At 31.8% G+C, this 18925-nt stretch overlaps 1 protein-coding gene across 1 annotated transcript; it reads right to left on the bottom strand.

The window, feature by feature from the left end:
- Positions 1-9552: 9552 nt before the first annotated feature.
- On the bottom strand, positions 9553-18305 carry LOC134259831 (uncharacterized). The gene is made up of 5 exons (XM_062742430.1): positions 18138-18305; positions 15496-15562; positions 15139-15238; positions 12919-13084; positions 9553-12199 (listed from the first exon to the last, which is right to left on the bottom strand). Exons 1-5 carry the CDS (start codon positions 18303-18305, stop codon positions 11216-11218), a joined length of 1485 nt encoding a protein of 494 aa, XP_062598414.1. The 3' UTR covers positions 9553-11215.
- Positions 18306-18925: the final 620 nt, after the last annotated feature.

The following is an 18925-nucleotide window of genomic DNA, read 5'->3' as shown; positions in this document are numbered from 1 at the left end:
TTATCACTCTTGTGGGTACATCCCTGCACCATAAGTAAGTTTTTATGTATTATCTAACGTTATATTTTACGGTTTACTTTTGATCAGATAGGGAAATAGATTTCGATGTGTATTAGAAAGTAAATGGTTAAGTAAAAATCTGCTATGTATGTAAACGCTATATTGTTTCTCAGTTTATGTGATAAATAACCTACATGTTACTAAGAGCGCATTTTAATTTTTTATGATAGGCCAGTTTATGATTGAATTTAAATTGGAAAAATGTTCACTGAATATGGATATTATTCTTGTTTGTCTATAATTTGTCACTTGCAATGTAAAATAAGGTTAATTGGGTACAACTGAATTGTATGAATCTGTTTGTAAATTTTGTCTCTTTATTATTTTCAGTCTTTTACCATACACATACAAGCATCGATGCAATAAAGAGTGATCCGCCCTTATTGTTTTGGTTTGTTGGTTTGGTAAACACTCTGCACAGAGGCAGAACAGTGGAGGTATACTTGAAAGTATTGTGGCAAAGTAACAGTTAAAAATTAGTAGAATAGTAGATTATTTTTAGCTTATTTTTAATTCCTTCTTATAGAAAAATAAAAGTAGGGTGGTTTTTTTTTTTTTGCTTTTGTACATGTAGACATAAACTTTTGATTTAGCACACAGTATTCATTACATTTCTTTTAACGTAGAACCTACTTCGTATGACATCATAACTTGTAAATGTGTTAAACCTGTGCTAACCCATTAAGACGTCATAATTAATTCAATGCCACTTTTCCCGTACTTGACAGCTTCAATAAAATTGGTAGAAAATACTGCATTTTGAAATTCACAGAATTCAATCTTGCCAACATAATCTTATTATTTAACAATTATTTGTTACCTATTCATATTTTTGGTGTTTGATTACAAGTTTTATATCAAATATGATCTTTTTAAAGAAAAAGTACAATTTCTGATAAATATTTAATCTGAAAGTAACCCCAAACAGTCATGTAATTATTAAATCCCGTGTAAGTGCAAAAAGGTCAAGAATACGAGTATCGGTAAATAGCCTATCTTTCATTAGTTAGAGGGGAAAGGTATATATTTTAATCATTTTTTGTAATCATTTGGCTATGTTCTTCATCATATTGAAGATTGAAAACATTGTGACAAAGACGTCTAAAAAATATTTACAAATATAGGGTGAATAATTGACTAAAAATAATAAAGTTCATTTGACTATTTTTTTTAATGGTGGACTTATCTTTTATGTTAATTGAATAAAAAGAAATTATTCTTGATAAAATATTGTTTAATATTATTCAGTTAAAAAAGTTTATAAACGAAGATGTTTGAAGAAGTATTTTTTGTGATTTTACATATTCCCTTTATGACAAGTACCCCTAAAAATATTTGAAAATGTGAAGTCGCAGTATGTAAATACCATACCAAGTTTCACAGCCTGTTCTAGATTAAAAAACAGGGAAACATATCATGATATCTTAACTAATTGATAAGCAAGTACTAATTTATCATTTTGAAAAGTTTGAAAATCTTGTGACAAAGACTTTTCCGACATAGATTCTACCTTAATTCTGGTTTTACTCCACCCTTTTACTCAGTTCTGAGTATATTTTTCAGAGAATTTAATATGAAAATCAGAACAAACATTTTCATTGTTGTAACGTCTTCTTTATAATGTATATTAATATGAAAAATTAATTGAAGACCATTTTTTTTCTTTTTTATGTCCCCGTAATCGAAGATTCGGGGGTATATAGTTTTATTGTGTTTGTCTGTATGTCCGTCTGTCTATCTGGCGGTTTGTTTGTCCGCAAAAACCTTAACCTTTACCACAACTTTTCATTTATTGGAGCTATGACTTTCATATTTAATATGTATATTCCTTGTGACAAGACCTTACTTTGGGTACCACCAAATTTGACCTTTTGACCTTTACCTTGGAGTTTATCCCATTTTACACAAAAATGCCAAATTTTTACTTTGGCCATAACTTTTAAACGGTGGATACTAGCACTCTCATACTTCAAATATGTAGTTTTTTGGCATTACCTTTCGTTGGATACTAAAAACCTTGACCTTTGACCTTGACCTTGGAGTTTTCCGTACTTATGATTTATTTTTTACTTTGGCCATAACTTATGAACGGTAAGGGCTAGGGTATTTATACTTCACATATGTTATCCTTGTTACATTAAACATTTTCTTAAGAAATCATCAACTTTGACTTTTGAGTTTGACCTACCTTTCAAAGACTTATCCTTAGCCATTACTTTTGAACAAGTGGTGTTTCTTGTTGTATTTCTTGTGAGAAGACCCTACTTTGGGTAACAATATATTTAAATTGCATTTAAGAAAAGTTTTATCTTCGCTATGTTGCCATACAGGGGCATAGCTGTTTCACGAACACATCTTTTTATATATGGGGATTTGCGGATAAGAGATGGATACCTCAAAGCGTAACAGACAGACGGACGGACATCCCAATCACTATATACCCTCCCGCTTTTCAAGCGGAGGATATAATAATTTATAACACTGCTGATTTTTTCTGTCAGTTCGATGATTTCCACCATCAAAAAACAATTTTTACCTAACCCTTAAGGCTTGATAAATCTTTTACTTCTTTAGATTCTGAATCATTGCATTTAACTTAAAATATAGCTATAATTGTATAATGTTATGAGATCAACATATCATCAGTTCATTCCCAATAAGCTCAGGTGAGCATTTTGGCCAATATACTTCTTTATCCAATTTTTTTTTGCCCCCTAAAAATTTTAGCTTTAATCTACAGGGGGTCATTTTTCTACGGGGGTCATTTTTCTTCACGTGGGTTCTGCAAATTTTTAGGGAAGTGACACTTTTTCTACGGGCAAAAGGGTCATTTTTCTACGTCGAATAATGACCGGGGGTCATTTTTCGCTGTTGAAAAATGACCCCCGGTCATTATTCGATGGGGGTCATTATTCGTCTTTACACCGGCAAATCTTTATCATCCCATAATAACAGGTTTGCATGTGTCAATTGAAACCAGTTCTTCAACCATAAACAAGTGATCGAAAAGAGCACTTGCATAATTTTTGCATGCAAAAGAAAAAAAATAATGATAAACATCTTCATACTTTCTACATGAAGAAAGAGGACTGCTAATAATATTGCGCTTATAAAGATCATGATTAAGTAATCAGTTGTGTCTTACTTTAGCATGAATTAATTATGCATCAATTATGAAGAGTTTGCCAAAAGAAAAATAAGTGGTACAAGCTATATTATTAAAAATGAATTAATTGAAATGGCTTCTCTTGTTTCTAATGTTAATAAGTTCCAATGTTTCACAGCATCTGGCCCAAATGACCTTCTGAATAATTCTTATCTACATCTTAGAACACCAGAATGCTCTTTATTGCGGGTATTGTATTTTGATACCTTTTCGTGCTTGTTTGGCACAATATTACTCAAATATTCAGGGGCAATTCCTTTTTTAATTTTGAACATAGTAGTTATTTTTGCAACATAGCACCTAAATATTAAAGTTTCACATCCCGTTTCTAAATGTGTTTCAGTTAGCTGCAATAATGTAGCCCTCTCCTATTTTTTTTTTGGAGAGGGCTACAACTCCTTAGGATCTCTATAATGGCGCAGATGCGGCAGTGGATCACTCCCGCACATATTTCGGCTCAAATTATCAGTAAACGGCTATTTTATTATTATCTCTTACCTGGAATCCAAATATGTAATTATGCAAAACATAAATCGATCCAAAAATATTCACAACGACCCATATATCGGTTATTTTTCGTGTGTGTCAACAGCTTAACTTGAATTTATCCGCCATGTTTACTGACCTTGATGGATTGTATTTTGGGACAGCCAATGAGAATTTAGGTTCTATAGGAGCGGATCTACTAGGAATTCCCTTATTTTAAGCATACGTATCGCCGTTTGCGCAAAAATAACACTTGAAATGGTTTTATTTATCGATGTTTTTGTAATATATTATAGCACAATCGTTTATAAACATCGACATTTGCTTTATTTGGTTGTTCCAAATTTCAAGCGAAAGTCTCACTACGTCACGCGTGAACTGTCATGGCTGCTGAATATTGCAGCTGGGAAAGACACAGATTTATTTTACATGGTTTTCGAGTTTAACAGGCTATGTTGTTGACAGTGAACAAAAATTCCGTCTTATAAGAAGTAAGTTTAATGTAAAAATAATTTATTTTGCCTCCAATCACCCGTATCAAAAAAATATATTTACACCATTATGGAGATGCGATGGAATTGTAGCCCTCTCCAGAAAATATCAGATAAAAAAATCGGAGAGGGCTACATTATTGCAGCTAGTTTCAGTAGATGCAAAAATAGGAAGTCCTGTGAAAATTCTAGCTGCAAGAAGTTATACTTTTTCAAGCTTTTCAGAATCATGCTCAGAGCACCCATCCCATACAATAGAAGCGTATTCGAGTATTGGTTTAATAAATGGAATGTATAATTTTGAAAGTTTTGATGTGAACTGCAGAATTGCCACTTGGGCATATTTCATGAATCGCGTCATGACAAATGTTATTGAATTTTAAAGTAACATCTTGTAAGCAACTTGAGCATCGGTCCACATCCCAATATCACTATCTTTCCACAGAAAAACGTTACCCTTTTATCAAAGTCAATAAAATATTTGCATTTATCATAATTTATTGTCATCTTTCTGTTACATTAACCGAATAATAGCAATATATTACACAACAGGTGTTGACATTCGATTTCGGAACTACAGTGGCAGAAAAGAGTTCAAATTTAACTGACAAAATGGATAAAATGTATAGGTTCCTCACGTAACATTGCTCTTCTTGCATTACATTTGAAAAAAAAAAACTATTATGTAAGCATTTAATGTCTTAAGTGATACAGGGGCGTTTTAGTAGACAAGTTTGACAGTTCTCATTATACGATATTTCAATCGGTAGTTTTAATAAAGATATTAACATTTGAACGAATGCATGATTTTAAAACCGGACATTATAAGTATATATCTTTTATTCATGAATTTCCATCACCACAATGACTATCATAATTGTCACTAGTTGGTTTATAATAATAAAAACTTTAATTTTTACTTATTTTCTTTAATATGCGCCCTCATAATCAATGCTGTTCACTGTACAAGAACTCCAAATTTAGAACATAAATTACGGTTTGGATAAGTTTTTACCTATTTTTATACACAATTTTTTTAATCTCTGTTCACATGTAGACAAGGTTTATGTTTTCAGGCTTTACTTAGCACTACTTTTTAAAAATGATTTTTACTGCAACCGAGATCTGCTTCCTCAGAAAGGCTTGGTTGAGTATTATGTTTCAAATGCTACACTGGGACACTTGTAAAACTGTAAAAAGATTTAGTTAAGTAATAGTTTTGTTCAGTTTGGTTTATTGTTTATGTTTTCAGGTCTTGCTGAGTAAAGTTTCTCATGCAAAAACGTTTTGTTTTTAGAATGGCTTCAAACTTAGACCTTTACTTGCCTCATTAAGTAATGGAGTAGTGAGGGTTCTCTATCGTGACACGGGACCTCAGGTTTTAAGGTCTCATCCGAAAGTCCCGTGAGTTTCACTTGTAGTGCCGGACACCTGGCGAAGGAGCAATTTCTACCTCATATTAAATTTTAGGTTTGACAAAGTGCTGGAAATGTGAATTGAACTTGATAACTCCCAATCACGAAGACCGCCAACAGCTGCGCCGATGCCGAAGGCAGAGGGTAACATAACACCCAGGGCTTTCCTGTCCACTCGAGGGCAAATATTCTGGTACGATGCCCTCGCCATATATGTATAATGTATTTTTTTTTAAATTATATAAACATGAACAATTTTTATTTCCCAGCACCCTTGAGAACACGTGGTTGCTTTTTTTTTGGATCTCGCGCGCACGCTTAATATAATGTAAAGCGCCCTGAAGCACAAATAAATCCAAGGTGAGAAGTCACGAACAAAATTTTCACATGCAAACATACCAATGACCTTTTGCTAAAATTTGATCGGAATTTGTAAGCATAATAATATTTGACACTTAACTGATTGTTAAATGGGTATGAATAATTAATATATATTATACATAAACATATTCAAATGAAATCTTTCTATCTTAAAGTTCACATTTTTATTTATTAATATTCCATGCTTCACAGAATGTAAATCTTTATCTCAGTCATCTAAATTAGAAGTTTTTAATAAAAACATCAACCAAATGGAATTGCATTGTTTATTCAATATAATGAAAGAAAATAAAAGAAAACAATTAGTTTTGAACTTCATTTAAATCACCTTTACACAAGATCTTAACCATCAGGATTTTGCTCGAAATGATTTTTTTTTAGAAAGGAGAAAGGGGGTGGGGGACTGACCTCAATAGGCCATGGCTTGCATTATGTGTTATGACGCAAAGATCAAGATTGTATATGGTTAAGAGTGAAGCTGAAATGTTTTTGAGAAATTTGATCATTTCCAGATTCAGAATAACCTCCAGGAACCATGACTTAATTTTCATTTTATGTGTCATGACACAAGATTATTGCAGCCCGGAGGATCAGGCTGCTCCATACATATAATTTTACGTTTTGATGTATGGGGATTGTACGGATTGAGGTGGGAGAAGTTATTCAGAATTAAAGATTAACTATACATTAAAAAGTTTATATATCATAATGTTCTTTCCCGTTCTAAATTACCAATGCTGCCACGATTATTGCCGAGATCAAAGAAATTCCGCGGACATTATTCTCCAATAAATCACAAACGTCATCAAAAAATCATCAGATCAGAAACGAGTATCAAACCTAAACAATTCAAATGCATGTTGGGCTGTAGAATGAAATACTTATTTAGACCACGTCGACGTGTCGTCTTTTACAGTATAAAAACTGTAAATTGCATAAAGTTGCTGATGAATGTCGGTTTTTATAGCTAAGCGGGGCTATTCCAAGGACCTCCCTACACATTTAAACAACGTGATTTTAGTCATGTAAAACATGAACATGATTTTGCTATTGTATATTAATTAAAACTAATCATTTGTTTTGAACATATTTTATTGTATAATTTATACCAAGGGATTGGTAACAAGTTCTTGCAACTTAAAAATATATAATTTTTCCTAAGAATTTGTCATTGATGTATAGGTACTTAAACAAGTTTCCTCACACAAAAAATAGGGGTACCTTACCAGGCATTTTGACAAGATACCACAGGGTCATGTTACTTACATAACCCTTATGGGTAATCTTTTGAATGGCCTATATCGCAATTTTTTGGTGTACTTATATTGAAAAACATTTTGAAAACAATGTAGAAATCAGAAGAGAATTACAAATATGAATGATTTTTCATATAATACCAATTAAGATATACAAAACATAAATTTGAGGAAAGTGTCGTCTGACCTTGAAAAAATGTAAGCAAACAAATTTTCCCTTTGGTGTTAAATGGAACAGAGTAATGGAGACATAGTGGCCAATAGACTCTATTCACGCGTCCGCCATTAAAATACGAAACCGAGGCTGACCTGACAAACTAGCGTCCTTCACTACGAGAAAATGGCGAAGTGCGGCGAAGGTCATCCGGCGTGGACGCGCTCTCTCACAAATGTACCTAAGATTACTGACGATGTGATATCGACATGGTCAACGACATAAAAAATTCCTAATTAATCGCTCAAAAGAGGATACAGTAATTTTGCTAAAGGCTATGTACACGATATCGAAGGTTTGTTTACAATTTTACGATGGACCATCGGACAGCGTGCATAGAATTCTTTACGTTGATATATGTCATTATTATTGAGATTCGATGAACGGAAGACAATAAAGATTCATCACAAGTAGAGAATAGATACTTTTTAGTTATCTTTTTGAAAGAAAAAAATCATATTAAAAAAAAATTATGGCCACGTTATGTGAAATGTGTAAAGGGCAGGGCTACGTACACTAAAGTGGGCGTGGTTTATATATATCAAAATATTTATGCAGTCAGCTGTTTAAAGAATGCAAGTTCATTATGATGTTATGATTCTGTGATTATTTACCTTGTGTCATTTATAAACACGTTGCACGTATGACTTTTCTAAAATTTTGTTAATATAAATAAATATTAATTATTTTCATTTGATATAATTATGTCTTTGTTTTCTTTTTTAATTATTATTTATATCTCTTGATTTTCCTTTGTTTTGATAGATTTTTCCCTTTTGAAAAATTGCAAGGCATTTCATGAAGAGAACATGAAATTTTATATGTGAACAAAGCACTGCGTAAACATTGGATATGCATATACAGCATTTTAAGGTTCACATAACTACTGTACATGCTTACCATAAACTAAATTCAAATGCATGTACACATATACAACACATTTCAAATTTTAGGATTCTTAACTTTTATCAACCTTGTTGCAAGGTCAGATATCTTGGTTTTAGGATTGCTTGGAATGCTTCATTTAAATTAATAATATGTTGTGTATAAATTTTAATGTTCAATGTCTGCACATGTACAGTGTACTATCAATCAGATTGAATAATGCATAATGTATATACATGTGCTACATACTTTCAAAGAATAAGAGACAAGCTTTGATTATGATTTAGCTCAATGGATTTCAATATTTTCTTTGTGCATAATGGCTGAGATATGAAGTGGATATACATGCAGATTTAAGTAGTAATCATCTGGAAAATGTATATTGAAGAGACCAAAGACAACAATTAATGTAGAATTGATGCACTGACAATAATCAGGGTTATTTTTTTTATATATATATTTTTCCTCTTGAATAGCCTAGTCCACATGTACATGTTTCACACCACCATTTTCACAAACGTCAAAATCCTGTATATGGTATTACGTTATATACCAAAAATCCCATTTCAAGTTTTTATACAGCTGAAATTTATTGTATAAATTATCAAATAGATAATCTGTTTCTTTTGCTTTCCTAATAATGTTGCAAATAAATCCCAACTTTGTTTTCAGTTTCTTTTATTCATTTCTATTTCATATCGTTTGTCCAAATTTCTTTTCTTTTATTGAAATCAGTTTCATTTTGTCCTTGGTTGTTTTTATTTCTGTTTCCTTATCAATTTTCATTTACAAGGAACCTAAGTAAGCTTCTCCTATTGTTTCAGCAAGACCATGTACACCAGGGGGCACTGGAGCTTGTATTTGAGCCAAGTGCTTCCTTCTATGAGGAAAAATGATTCCCCACATAATTTTCAAATTGCTCTTAAAGCTGCATGCAGCTTACACCACTGTTGAAAGTTCTAACTGCACATGAAAGCAGGCTTTGGACATTGCAGCCATAATTTAGGCCTTATGTACACATTAGCCCACTATCAAAAGCTTGATTTAAAGATGGTGCCATGTGTCAAATCCAATCAATGCCTCAAACGTGGCACATACATGTACCCCAGAGGTTAGAGGGTATTCATTCTGAAGCAGTTGAGGATGTACACAAAAATTAAGAGAACAGATGGTGTGAAATAAAAATTTTATTGTCCCATTCAGCAAACAATTCCATATCAGAACATGGAATGTCTCAATCAAAATACAATGACAACAAATGATGTTATATTCAGTATTGAACACATTTTGGTAAATAGTAATGAAAGTAAAACATGTCAAGTTTTGTGGAATCTCTCAATCAAAATACAATGACAACAAATGATGTTATATTCAGTATTGAACACATTTTGGTAAATAGTAATGGAAATAAAACATGTCAAATTTTTTTTTCATTTCCTGCCACTTTCCAGGTACAAATTAATTCTTTCTAGATGGTAGTCATCTCGACACCAGACGAACAAATCGCACCTCAAAGCACCGGTCAAATCCATTTGACCCATTATCTGATAATACCGGTAATATTCATGGAAGAATTTTAGTTTATAGCTGTCATTCGCAAGAGTTAAATATTTAAAATTTGTAATCAAGTGCACCTGGACAAATAATTTCTAACAACCCATACATAGGAACAAAGTTGGGGTCTATGACTTTCCTGTCAGAAGTTCCCAGATAAAAACATGAGGGATTGATGACTAAACCTGCTTTAAGACATTGTTTTCTGTTATACCATCATATGCTTCTGCTGCTTCCTGTTCATGTTCAAGTCCAAATTTCATGCTGCTGTTTGAATTTGTTACTTTTTAATAATGCGTCAGCCAAAGTTTCAAAATCTTTCTTTGTTTAGCCAATCCAAAAGTCAAGAAAGCTTTTTCTGATCAAAGGGAGTCTGTCATCTGTTTATTTTAAATGAATTACCCCATTCTCCATATAAATGAATATGTAATGGGAAAATGATTGGGAAACAATGAACATTTTGGCATCATAACCTTTTCTACTAAAAAAAAAAAAAAAACACTTTTATAGCCATAAGAGGCAAAAGCTTCCTTATATAGTGTAGATCCAAATGTAGATATAGTGTAGATCCAAGTTTGTTCAAATATCTTTTCCTCTATAGCACATTGAAATATACACATGTAGGGGGGAGGGATTTGTCATACATGAAATAATATGCAAGCATCTTTAGGTAATGTAGATCCAAATATGTTCAAAGGCTTGTTATTTTCAAAAAAGTTGTAATTAATGAGCTTTTTCATCCGAAAAGAGTCGCCCGCTTGGGGCAGTAGTTAGAGCGTCTGCTCTAGAGTCGCAAAGTAAGGAGCTGATGAGTGAAAAATTCTCAAGAGGGAAGTTAAAAATTATACTGGTTCATTCACTATTCAATCAATCATCCTATACAATCACTATACAATCAATCATCCAAAAACACAAAAATCATACCATACAAAGTAAATCTTAATACAATTGCAATTGTGTTAATTACCAAAGAACTGATGATAGCATTACAAACATAGTGCAATTTAAAAATACTTGTATTAATTAAATCCTATTTTAAAATATGTGTATTACATCTTCAAATTTCCCAAACCTGGAAAAAATGTCATGGTATTAATTTTTTCCCCAAAAAGATCTTTCTCACATGAAACACATATCAATGAAAATTCACCAAAAAAAAAAAAAAAAAAATCCCAAAGCCTGCAACGATTTCTGTTTTAAATATATACAGATATAAGTTCCATCTCCATTGTACATGTCTAGTATAATTCAAATATGCAGATGATGTTAGTTTACATGCAACACTCTTCAACAATTGAAAATATCTCTCAAAATAACTTTTCTTTAAAATTTGTTAATAAACAACACACAGACCAAATTTGGTTTACAGTCCCAGCAACAGACAATGGCAGAACATTATCAAAAATATGGTACTCTTTACACCTTCTGATAGCTCTTTCTACATGAATTCTTAGTCTTGCTATTTGCTGAGTTTTACTAACTTCATCTTTACTAAATTTTACTTTACTTCCTAAAAAAGGTGGAATAATCAAGTGTGCACCAACACTGTCAAGTAAATCTTGGATTAAAAAACCTTTGTCGACCATCACATCATCACCTTGTTCTAATAGATCAAGTATACCACTTCTTTGTGTAACATCTTTATCAGAAATATTGCCAGTAAATAATCTGCTAACAAAACATACAGCACCATGAGGGGTTATACCAATCAAGCCTTTAAAGGTAGTATGAGACTTGTAATTTGAATATGACTGAGAGTTAAGTACTTTGGCACTTGGAGTCTGCACACGTATTTCTGTACAATCCAAAATAACTCGTGTATTTGGAAAAGTAGTCTTAAAGCATTCTGGCATATTCTGTTTAACAATATCTAAATCTGGCCATATGGGTAAACATCCCAAAACACAATACAAGTAATTACTCCAAGTAATAATAATACGACTAACAGTGCTTTGAGACACACAAAAACGTTGTGCTAAATCTTCTTCAAAAAAACCTTGTCTAATTCTACATAAAAACATAAAAAATTGATCTACAATTGACAAAGACTCTTCTCTAAAAGGATTACAAACAATGTTCTTATTTCTCTGAACTTGTGACCACCTGATCATATTTGAGGCTGTTGGCTCAACAACATTATATACAGCACAAAAAATATCGTAAGTAGAAAAACCAGTGTAAAAATTTATCAAATTTGGATCTTTAGAAAATCTCTCAATCCCAAACTTCTCTACTTTCTTCTCAAGGTGCTGTACCCTTTCTTCTAGTTCAGAAATGTGTATCTTCATTGCCTACAATATAGTATTACACAGTGATATATGTATATTTCCAAATAAATATCAACATTACCACAATATAACAGAGACGTATATTTATATGACGGAATATTATATCATGAAAATCAAATGTACATCATTGGATGTCACTGATGGAGCAAATGCTGCTTAAAAATCTGTACTGGTGGTTTGTTTAACAGTGTTAACAGATAAGATTTCCAATGTGGTTTTCATATACAAGGGCCAATAGACCACATTGCTCACCTGAGTAATTTCTGTTCTTTAAAAGATTTCCGCCTTGTACTATCTATAGTGTAAAACTTGGATTCCCTATTATTGCCCCATCCTATCCCCAGGGTCATGATATGAGAATCTAAACACTGCTCCAGATGCTAAGCTTCCACATAAGTTTAAGCTTTTCTGGCCCACTTATTCTTGGGAAGATTTATAAATGACCCCACCTTTTTCTTGATTATCTCCCCTCAAAATAGGACTTGGGCCTTCAAATTAAAATTTCATATTCTCCTTTACCCACGGATGCTTTGTAGTACCAAGTTCAGTTAAAATTAATCCTGTAGTTCTTGAGAAGAAGTTGAAAATATGCAAAGTTTACAGACAAATGGAAGGACGACAGACAATGGGTGATCAGAAAAGCTCACTTGAGTTTTCAGCTCAGGTGTGAACTAAAGACAACACACCCCCAAGATCAAAGGGACTCATGATCTGTGTATTACCTCAAGATCTTCTTCAAGAGATGGTGCTTGGCGACAATAGTCATGCTCTTCAGATGGCATATCTGTTGGTGTGTCAATGGCACATGATGCAGTTGATGAATGTTGGTCTGTGTCTAACGAGATCGACGATGATGTTTTCTGCTTCTTAATAACTGATGTTTCTTCTCTGAAAAGATCAATATGTATTAAAATACATGTATTTAATATATAGCTATGTGTTATTTTGATACAGTAGAAGTTTGAAAAGTAAGCTTATCTTATTGGAACTAAAAACTTGCACATTCAAAACATTTATGATTCATAAACCACATTTGATCACAAAATTGCAATTTGTGCAATACTTTTTACATGTCTGGTCGTATAAAAGCTTCACTACATAGAAAATGATAAAAGAAAAAGTTTGAGGGCAGACACAACATTGCATGTAGAAATTATTTTCATGACATACTTTACACTAACGTTTACACGTCCAGGTACGTTTTTTAAACTTTCATAATCCATTGGTACCAATTGAAAACAGATTTATCTGGGGAAAAAGTGTGTATATATAAAAATGATTTAACTTTTTTTCATGCAAGACAAGACTGACCATATTACTGTGATGCTCTCCCTCTGGGGTGATTTGAACTAACATATAAGAGTATATATTTAAGCAATGAGTCCATGAATCATTATTTTTTGAAAGAAATAGTCTCATAATTACAACAGTGTTTGCAAACAAACTGAATATTAAACTTATGAAGTGTTTCATTGCAAATGTGATTTATATTTCAAAATTCCGGTATTATCGTTTGGGTACATTCCAGATAATGGAAGAGCCAATGCAACATCTTCTGTTTAAATTGAACTTGATATTTGGTTCTCGCTTATGACGTTGCCCTTCCAAGGAGTTCAACGTTTGTGATGTCAAATTAAAACGTAACCTTTAACACTTTGACCCTGTGTCTGTGTTATGATGCTTTGAATGCCATAAAATTTCCCCACACTTACATGCAAAATACATGTGTAAAATGCTAGTTTTATATATATCTTTAAATTTACAGTTTAGTTTTTTTCTATGTGTTCCAAATAAGTAAAACTTGAATCTATACTATATATTGATAAGGTTTCAAGTATAAGTCTCATCTTTCCTGGCTCCCATTTTTTTTTCAGAAGATATTTTTAGAGGATCCCACGTACGATTTTCATTGACTATTTCTTAATTATCTCCCTTTGAAAGGTGATTTTGAACAATCTTGATTTCCCCTCACCAAAGGATTGTACATGCATGTGCCAAGTTTTGTTGAAACTAGCTCAATGAAAGAAAATGTGAAATATTACTTATAATGATAAACACCACGCAGTGACGGATAATACACAAATTTGATCAGAAAATCTGACACTTGAGCTTTCGATCTGTTTAGGTGAGCTATTACAATGGCTCATTAATCAGCCAATAACCTACACATGTAATTAGGCTTTAATTAAAAAAAATTTAGATTCTCATCCAATATTTTTTAAAAATCATGGCAGGTGGGTGGATTTCATAACATATTTTTTTTTATTTCTTCCATTATACATACATTATTTTTGACCTGATCAGATGGTGCAGATATCTGTTATATCCAAATGAAAGTCATATATAGTTAAAGGTAAATTTAAAATGTATATAATTAATATCTCTTACTACACATTGTCTGGTATCCGACGGCATCTTTCTCAACTGATGCTCCTTGTTTAATACTTCAGTTTATATTACAGCAATAGGCATTGATCTTGTCAGCTGAGCTGCAGAAATCATACTGATATATGTGGGATAGAGAACGAAAGTTGAAAAGTACCGGTAATTGATTACCAATCCCGATCTGAATTAAGACTAAGAAAAAAGAATTTTCCAAAAAAAAAAAAAAATTGAGATGAGGATGAGAATCTAGGATTTTTTTTAACTATGGCCTTGTACAGGTATTGTGTGCATTATTCAAGCTGTATTTATTACTTAACAAATGTTAATATAAGTACCGAATTGTCCATTTTTCATGTCCATTATGCTGTAACATGACCAGTTGTACAAACACATGACATGCTTATGCATGTAACTCAATTTGTGAGCACAGCTGTCCATGTTGTGACATGATGGACATTAAAATTTACAACTCAGTGCTTAAATAATACAATGCAGCATTTTGTTTATCAGTAGCAAAATTAATACTGCAAATTGTATCATCACTTATTAAGTCTTACTGAGGAGGTCCCTCTCTCTTCTTGGGTGGTTTACGGCTTGGTGCAATCTTGGTCCATGGAAATATACTTGGTACTGTGCCTTTCTTCAATTTTCTTAGTCCTAAAAGATGTATAGATGTTTAACCATCATTTAATTTTTAATCATCTATTTCCAAATTAAAATATTACATGTTTGTTTATGTTTTACTTTTCCCCAAATTACAATTTTATTTTTGAACTTTAATTAGAAATGCCACCTTGATTTTTTTAGAAAGTTTATATATTTAGAATTGAAGTACATAAATTTATCATAGATCAATTAAATAAAGTAACAGCAAAAGAACTCAAACTTTGAAGCTGCTTGTACTAGCCTTGTACCTGTCAATGTTTTAACAATATCATCTTCCTTAAAATGTTTTGAGCACACATATGTGGACTTGGATATCTGAAAAATATTAATCAAGTTGTAGAACATCTGATTGGCATTGCTATTATTTCAATTACAATTAAGAAATTATACATGTATTAAAAAGTATATTTAAAAAATACTTTATAATAAAGTATATATATATATATTTACATCCACGCATTGACGGATAATAACAAATTTGATTTGACACTCTTCTGAAATGTAGGTGAGCTATTACAATGGCTCATTAATATTTTTAATAACCTACACATGTAATTAACTTTAATATAAAAAAAAATTAAATTCTTTCCAATATTTTTTAAAAATCAAGGCAGGTCGGTGGATTTCATAAAATATTTTTTTTTATTTCTTCCATTATACATACATTATTTTTGACTTGATCAGATGGTGCATATCTGTTATATATCCAAATGAAAGTCATATAGTTAAAGGTAAATTTAAAATGTATATAATTAATATCTCTTACTTTATCTAAAGCATAAAATGTTTAAATAATGATGCTCCTTGTTTAATACTTCAGTTTATATTACAACAATAGGCATTGATCTTGTCAGCTGAGCTGTTAAAATCATACAATATGTAATTAATTTTTTTTGTTAAAGTAGTTTGATCCTAAGAAAAAAAAATTTTCTTGAGAAGGATGATCTAATTTTTTTTTATGGCCTTGTACAGGTATAAATTCAAGCTGTATTTATTACTTAACAAATGTTAATATAATGTCTTTTTCATGTCCATTATGCTTTGTTGTTAAACACATGACATGCTTATGCATGTAACTCAATTTGTGAGCACAGCTGTCCATGTTGTGACATGATGGACATTAAAATTTACAACTCAGTGCTTAAATAATACAATGCAGCATTTTGTTTATCAGTAGCAAAATTAATACTGCAAATTGTATCATCACTTAATTAAGTCTTAATGAGGAGGTCCTTTCTCTCTTTTGGGTTTTTACATTTTGGTGCAATCTTGGTCCATGGAAATATACTTGGTACTGTGCCTTTCTTCAATTTTCTTAGTCCTAAAAGATGTATAGATGTTTATATAACCATCATTTAATTTTTAATCATCTATTTCCAAAATAAAATATTACATGTTTGTTTATGCTTTACTTTTCCCCAAATTACAATTTTATTTTTGAACTTTAATTAGAAATGCCACCTTGATTTTTTTAGAAAGTTTATATATTTAGAATTGAAGTATATAAATTTATCATAGATCAATTAAATAAAGTAACAGCAAAAGAACTTGTTGAAACTTTGAAGCTGCTTGTACTAGCCTTGTACCTGTCATGTTTTAACAATATCATCTTCCTTAAAATGCTTTGAGCACACATATGTGGACTTGGATATCTGAAAAATATTAATCAAGTTGTAGAACATCCGATTGGCATTGCTATTATTTCAATTACAATTAAGAAATTATACATGTATTAAAAAGTATACTTAAAAAATACCTTATAATAAAGTATATATATATATTATGCTTCTGTTAAAACATCTCCTTTATATAAAGCTTAGAATGTAATTAAATAATGGGTGCACAAGGCTTTCTTTGCCAAATTTTCGAAATATATCTTTGGTTTATACCAGCTACTTACCTTGGCTTTATTATATCAATTGCCTCCTTCACCATAATTGTGGCTCTACTCTTTTGCATGGCAAATTTATGTATAATGTATGATTGGCATTTTTGTTGATACAGATAGATATTTAAATGACATGAAAGACAATTGCCTTTACATCAAATTTAACCAAAATATAGCATTTTGCCCTGCAAAAGAGTAGTGCCGCACTTATTGTGAGGGAACTATATGCAAGGGGTAGTTGCAGAATAAACAAATATTCCAAGTTGGTGCATATAAAATTAGGATGCTGTAGACAAAAGAATTTTTAAAACTTTTAGTTATAACTAAAAGGAACTGGACATCTTGATTACAAGTGTAAATGTACATGTATTCTCAATAGTTACTGATTTTGAGAACAGGCCTAGTGTATGTCTGGCATTTTTTTTGTTGATGCCCATATGGCCTATAAATTGTACGCCTAATATCAAATAGCCTAAATATTAAACATGTATCACGAATGATACAGTGTATACATAATGATATGATTTAATACTATACAGGCTCCAGATGTTTTGAAGAGATTTGTTTTTCTCTTCGGATCGAAATAATTAAGTGGCATGTTGGTTGGAATGGGGCTTGGGTTTTCACGCTTGTAGCGATATTTATCATTCAAAATACATTTTATATGACTGGAAAATTTATTAAAAGGTGTTATATCGAAATGTAATTTAATTTAACTTCAAATCATGTAGAGATGTAATGAAAGTGCGAGATGATACGAAACCTCGCTTGCGTGCAGTTTATATTAGCCTATAGCAACATGGACGTAAACATCACTGGTGATGTGGAATTTATCGCCTTACTGTGATTAAATAAAAGGGTCCAGTATGTCAAAACTCAATGAAATTAAAGGAAAATATAATCAAAATAAAAAATCAATGACTTTTTTAAGTTGTTTCAGTGAGGGATTTTTATATATTCACAAAACCGACAAACTCTGTGTCAGGCACGTGAAAAACTTACATGGAAGTCAGGACCTTCGTCTCGCCGTATTTTAATAATCCACTCTTTCCGTGCAGATGGATCCTTTGGAAAAGAGTGGAAGGATGTTGCTGTACCCCGACGACTGTCCTCGCTACAAAGCGGCACGCAACAATAAGCCGCGGAGCCTGTTTTCGCATGGCCGTCCATTTTCAGCGTCTGCTCGCACATGTGCTTTTTGTCAGGTCAGCCTCGTTATCGCTACGAACTTTAGCGCGTGCGTGAAATATAAAAGCCTTGGCCTCGGCTTTTATCTTTCAAACAACATTTCTCGACCTCGGAGGTTATTATGTAACATTCACGAACTTTATATTTCAAACAACATTTCGAGACCAAGGAGTTATCCTGCATCATTCAAGACATTTGAGTATGTTTATGTATAATATATATTAATTATTTATACCCATTAAACAATCAGTTAAGTGTCAAATATTCAATAATCATAAAAACATAAAACCTAAAATCTTTGTACGAGATCGTTACTAACTTAAGAGTAAGCTAAAATTATAAGCTGCTAGACTAAGATCAACTTAAGTTCAACTTAAAAAGAAAGAGGGCGTATAAGGCGTGGACAATCCCCCCCTCTGAGACAAAATGTTTCTTTATTTTCAAAATTCACAGAAAAGTTATATTTTTCTTAAAACATGTTCTCAGTAATGTCATCTTCAAAACATTTTATCATTTTATTTTACTGAACGACTTATTATTTGATAATCTATATTTCAAAGTTGACAGTTAAGCATATTTAGTGGAAAATGGGTTTAATAGAG

This window comes from Saccostrea cucullata, unplaced genomic scaffold (assembly GCF_032062105.1).
Source record: "Saccostrea cucullata isolate Sc308-1 unplaced genomic scaffold, CSIRO_AGI_Scuc_v1 ctg12415, whole genome shotgun sequence".
NCBI classification, from domain to species: domain Eukaryota; kingdom Metazoa; phylum Mollusca; class Bivalvia; order Ostreida; family Ostreidae; genus Saccostrea; species Saccostrea cuccullata.
The sequence above is the reverse complement of the archived record's forward strand: the minus strand, read 5'-3'. Positions and strand labels throughout refer to the sequence as shown.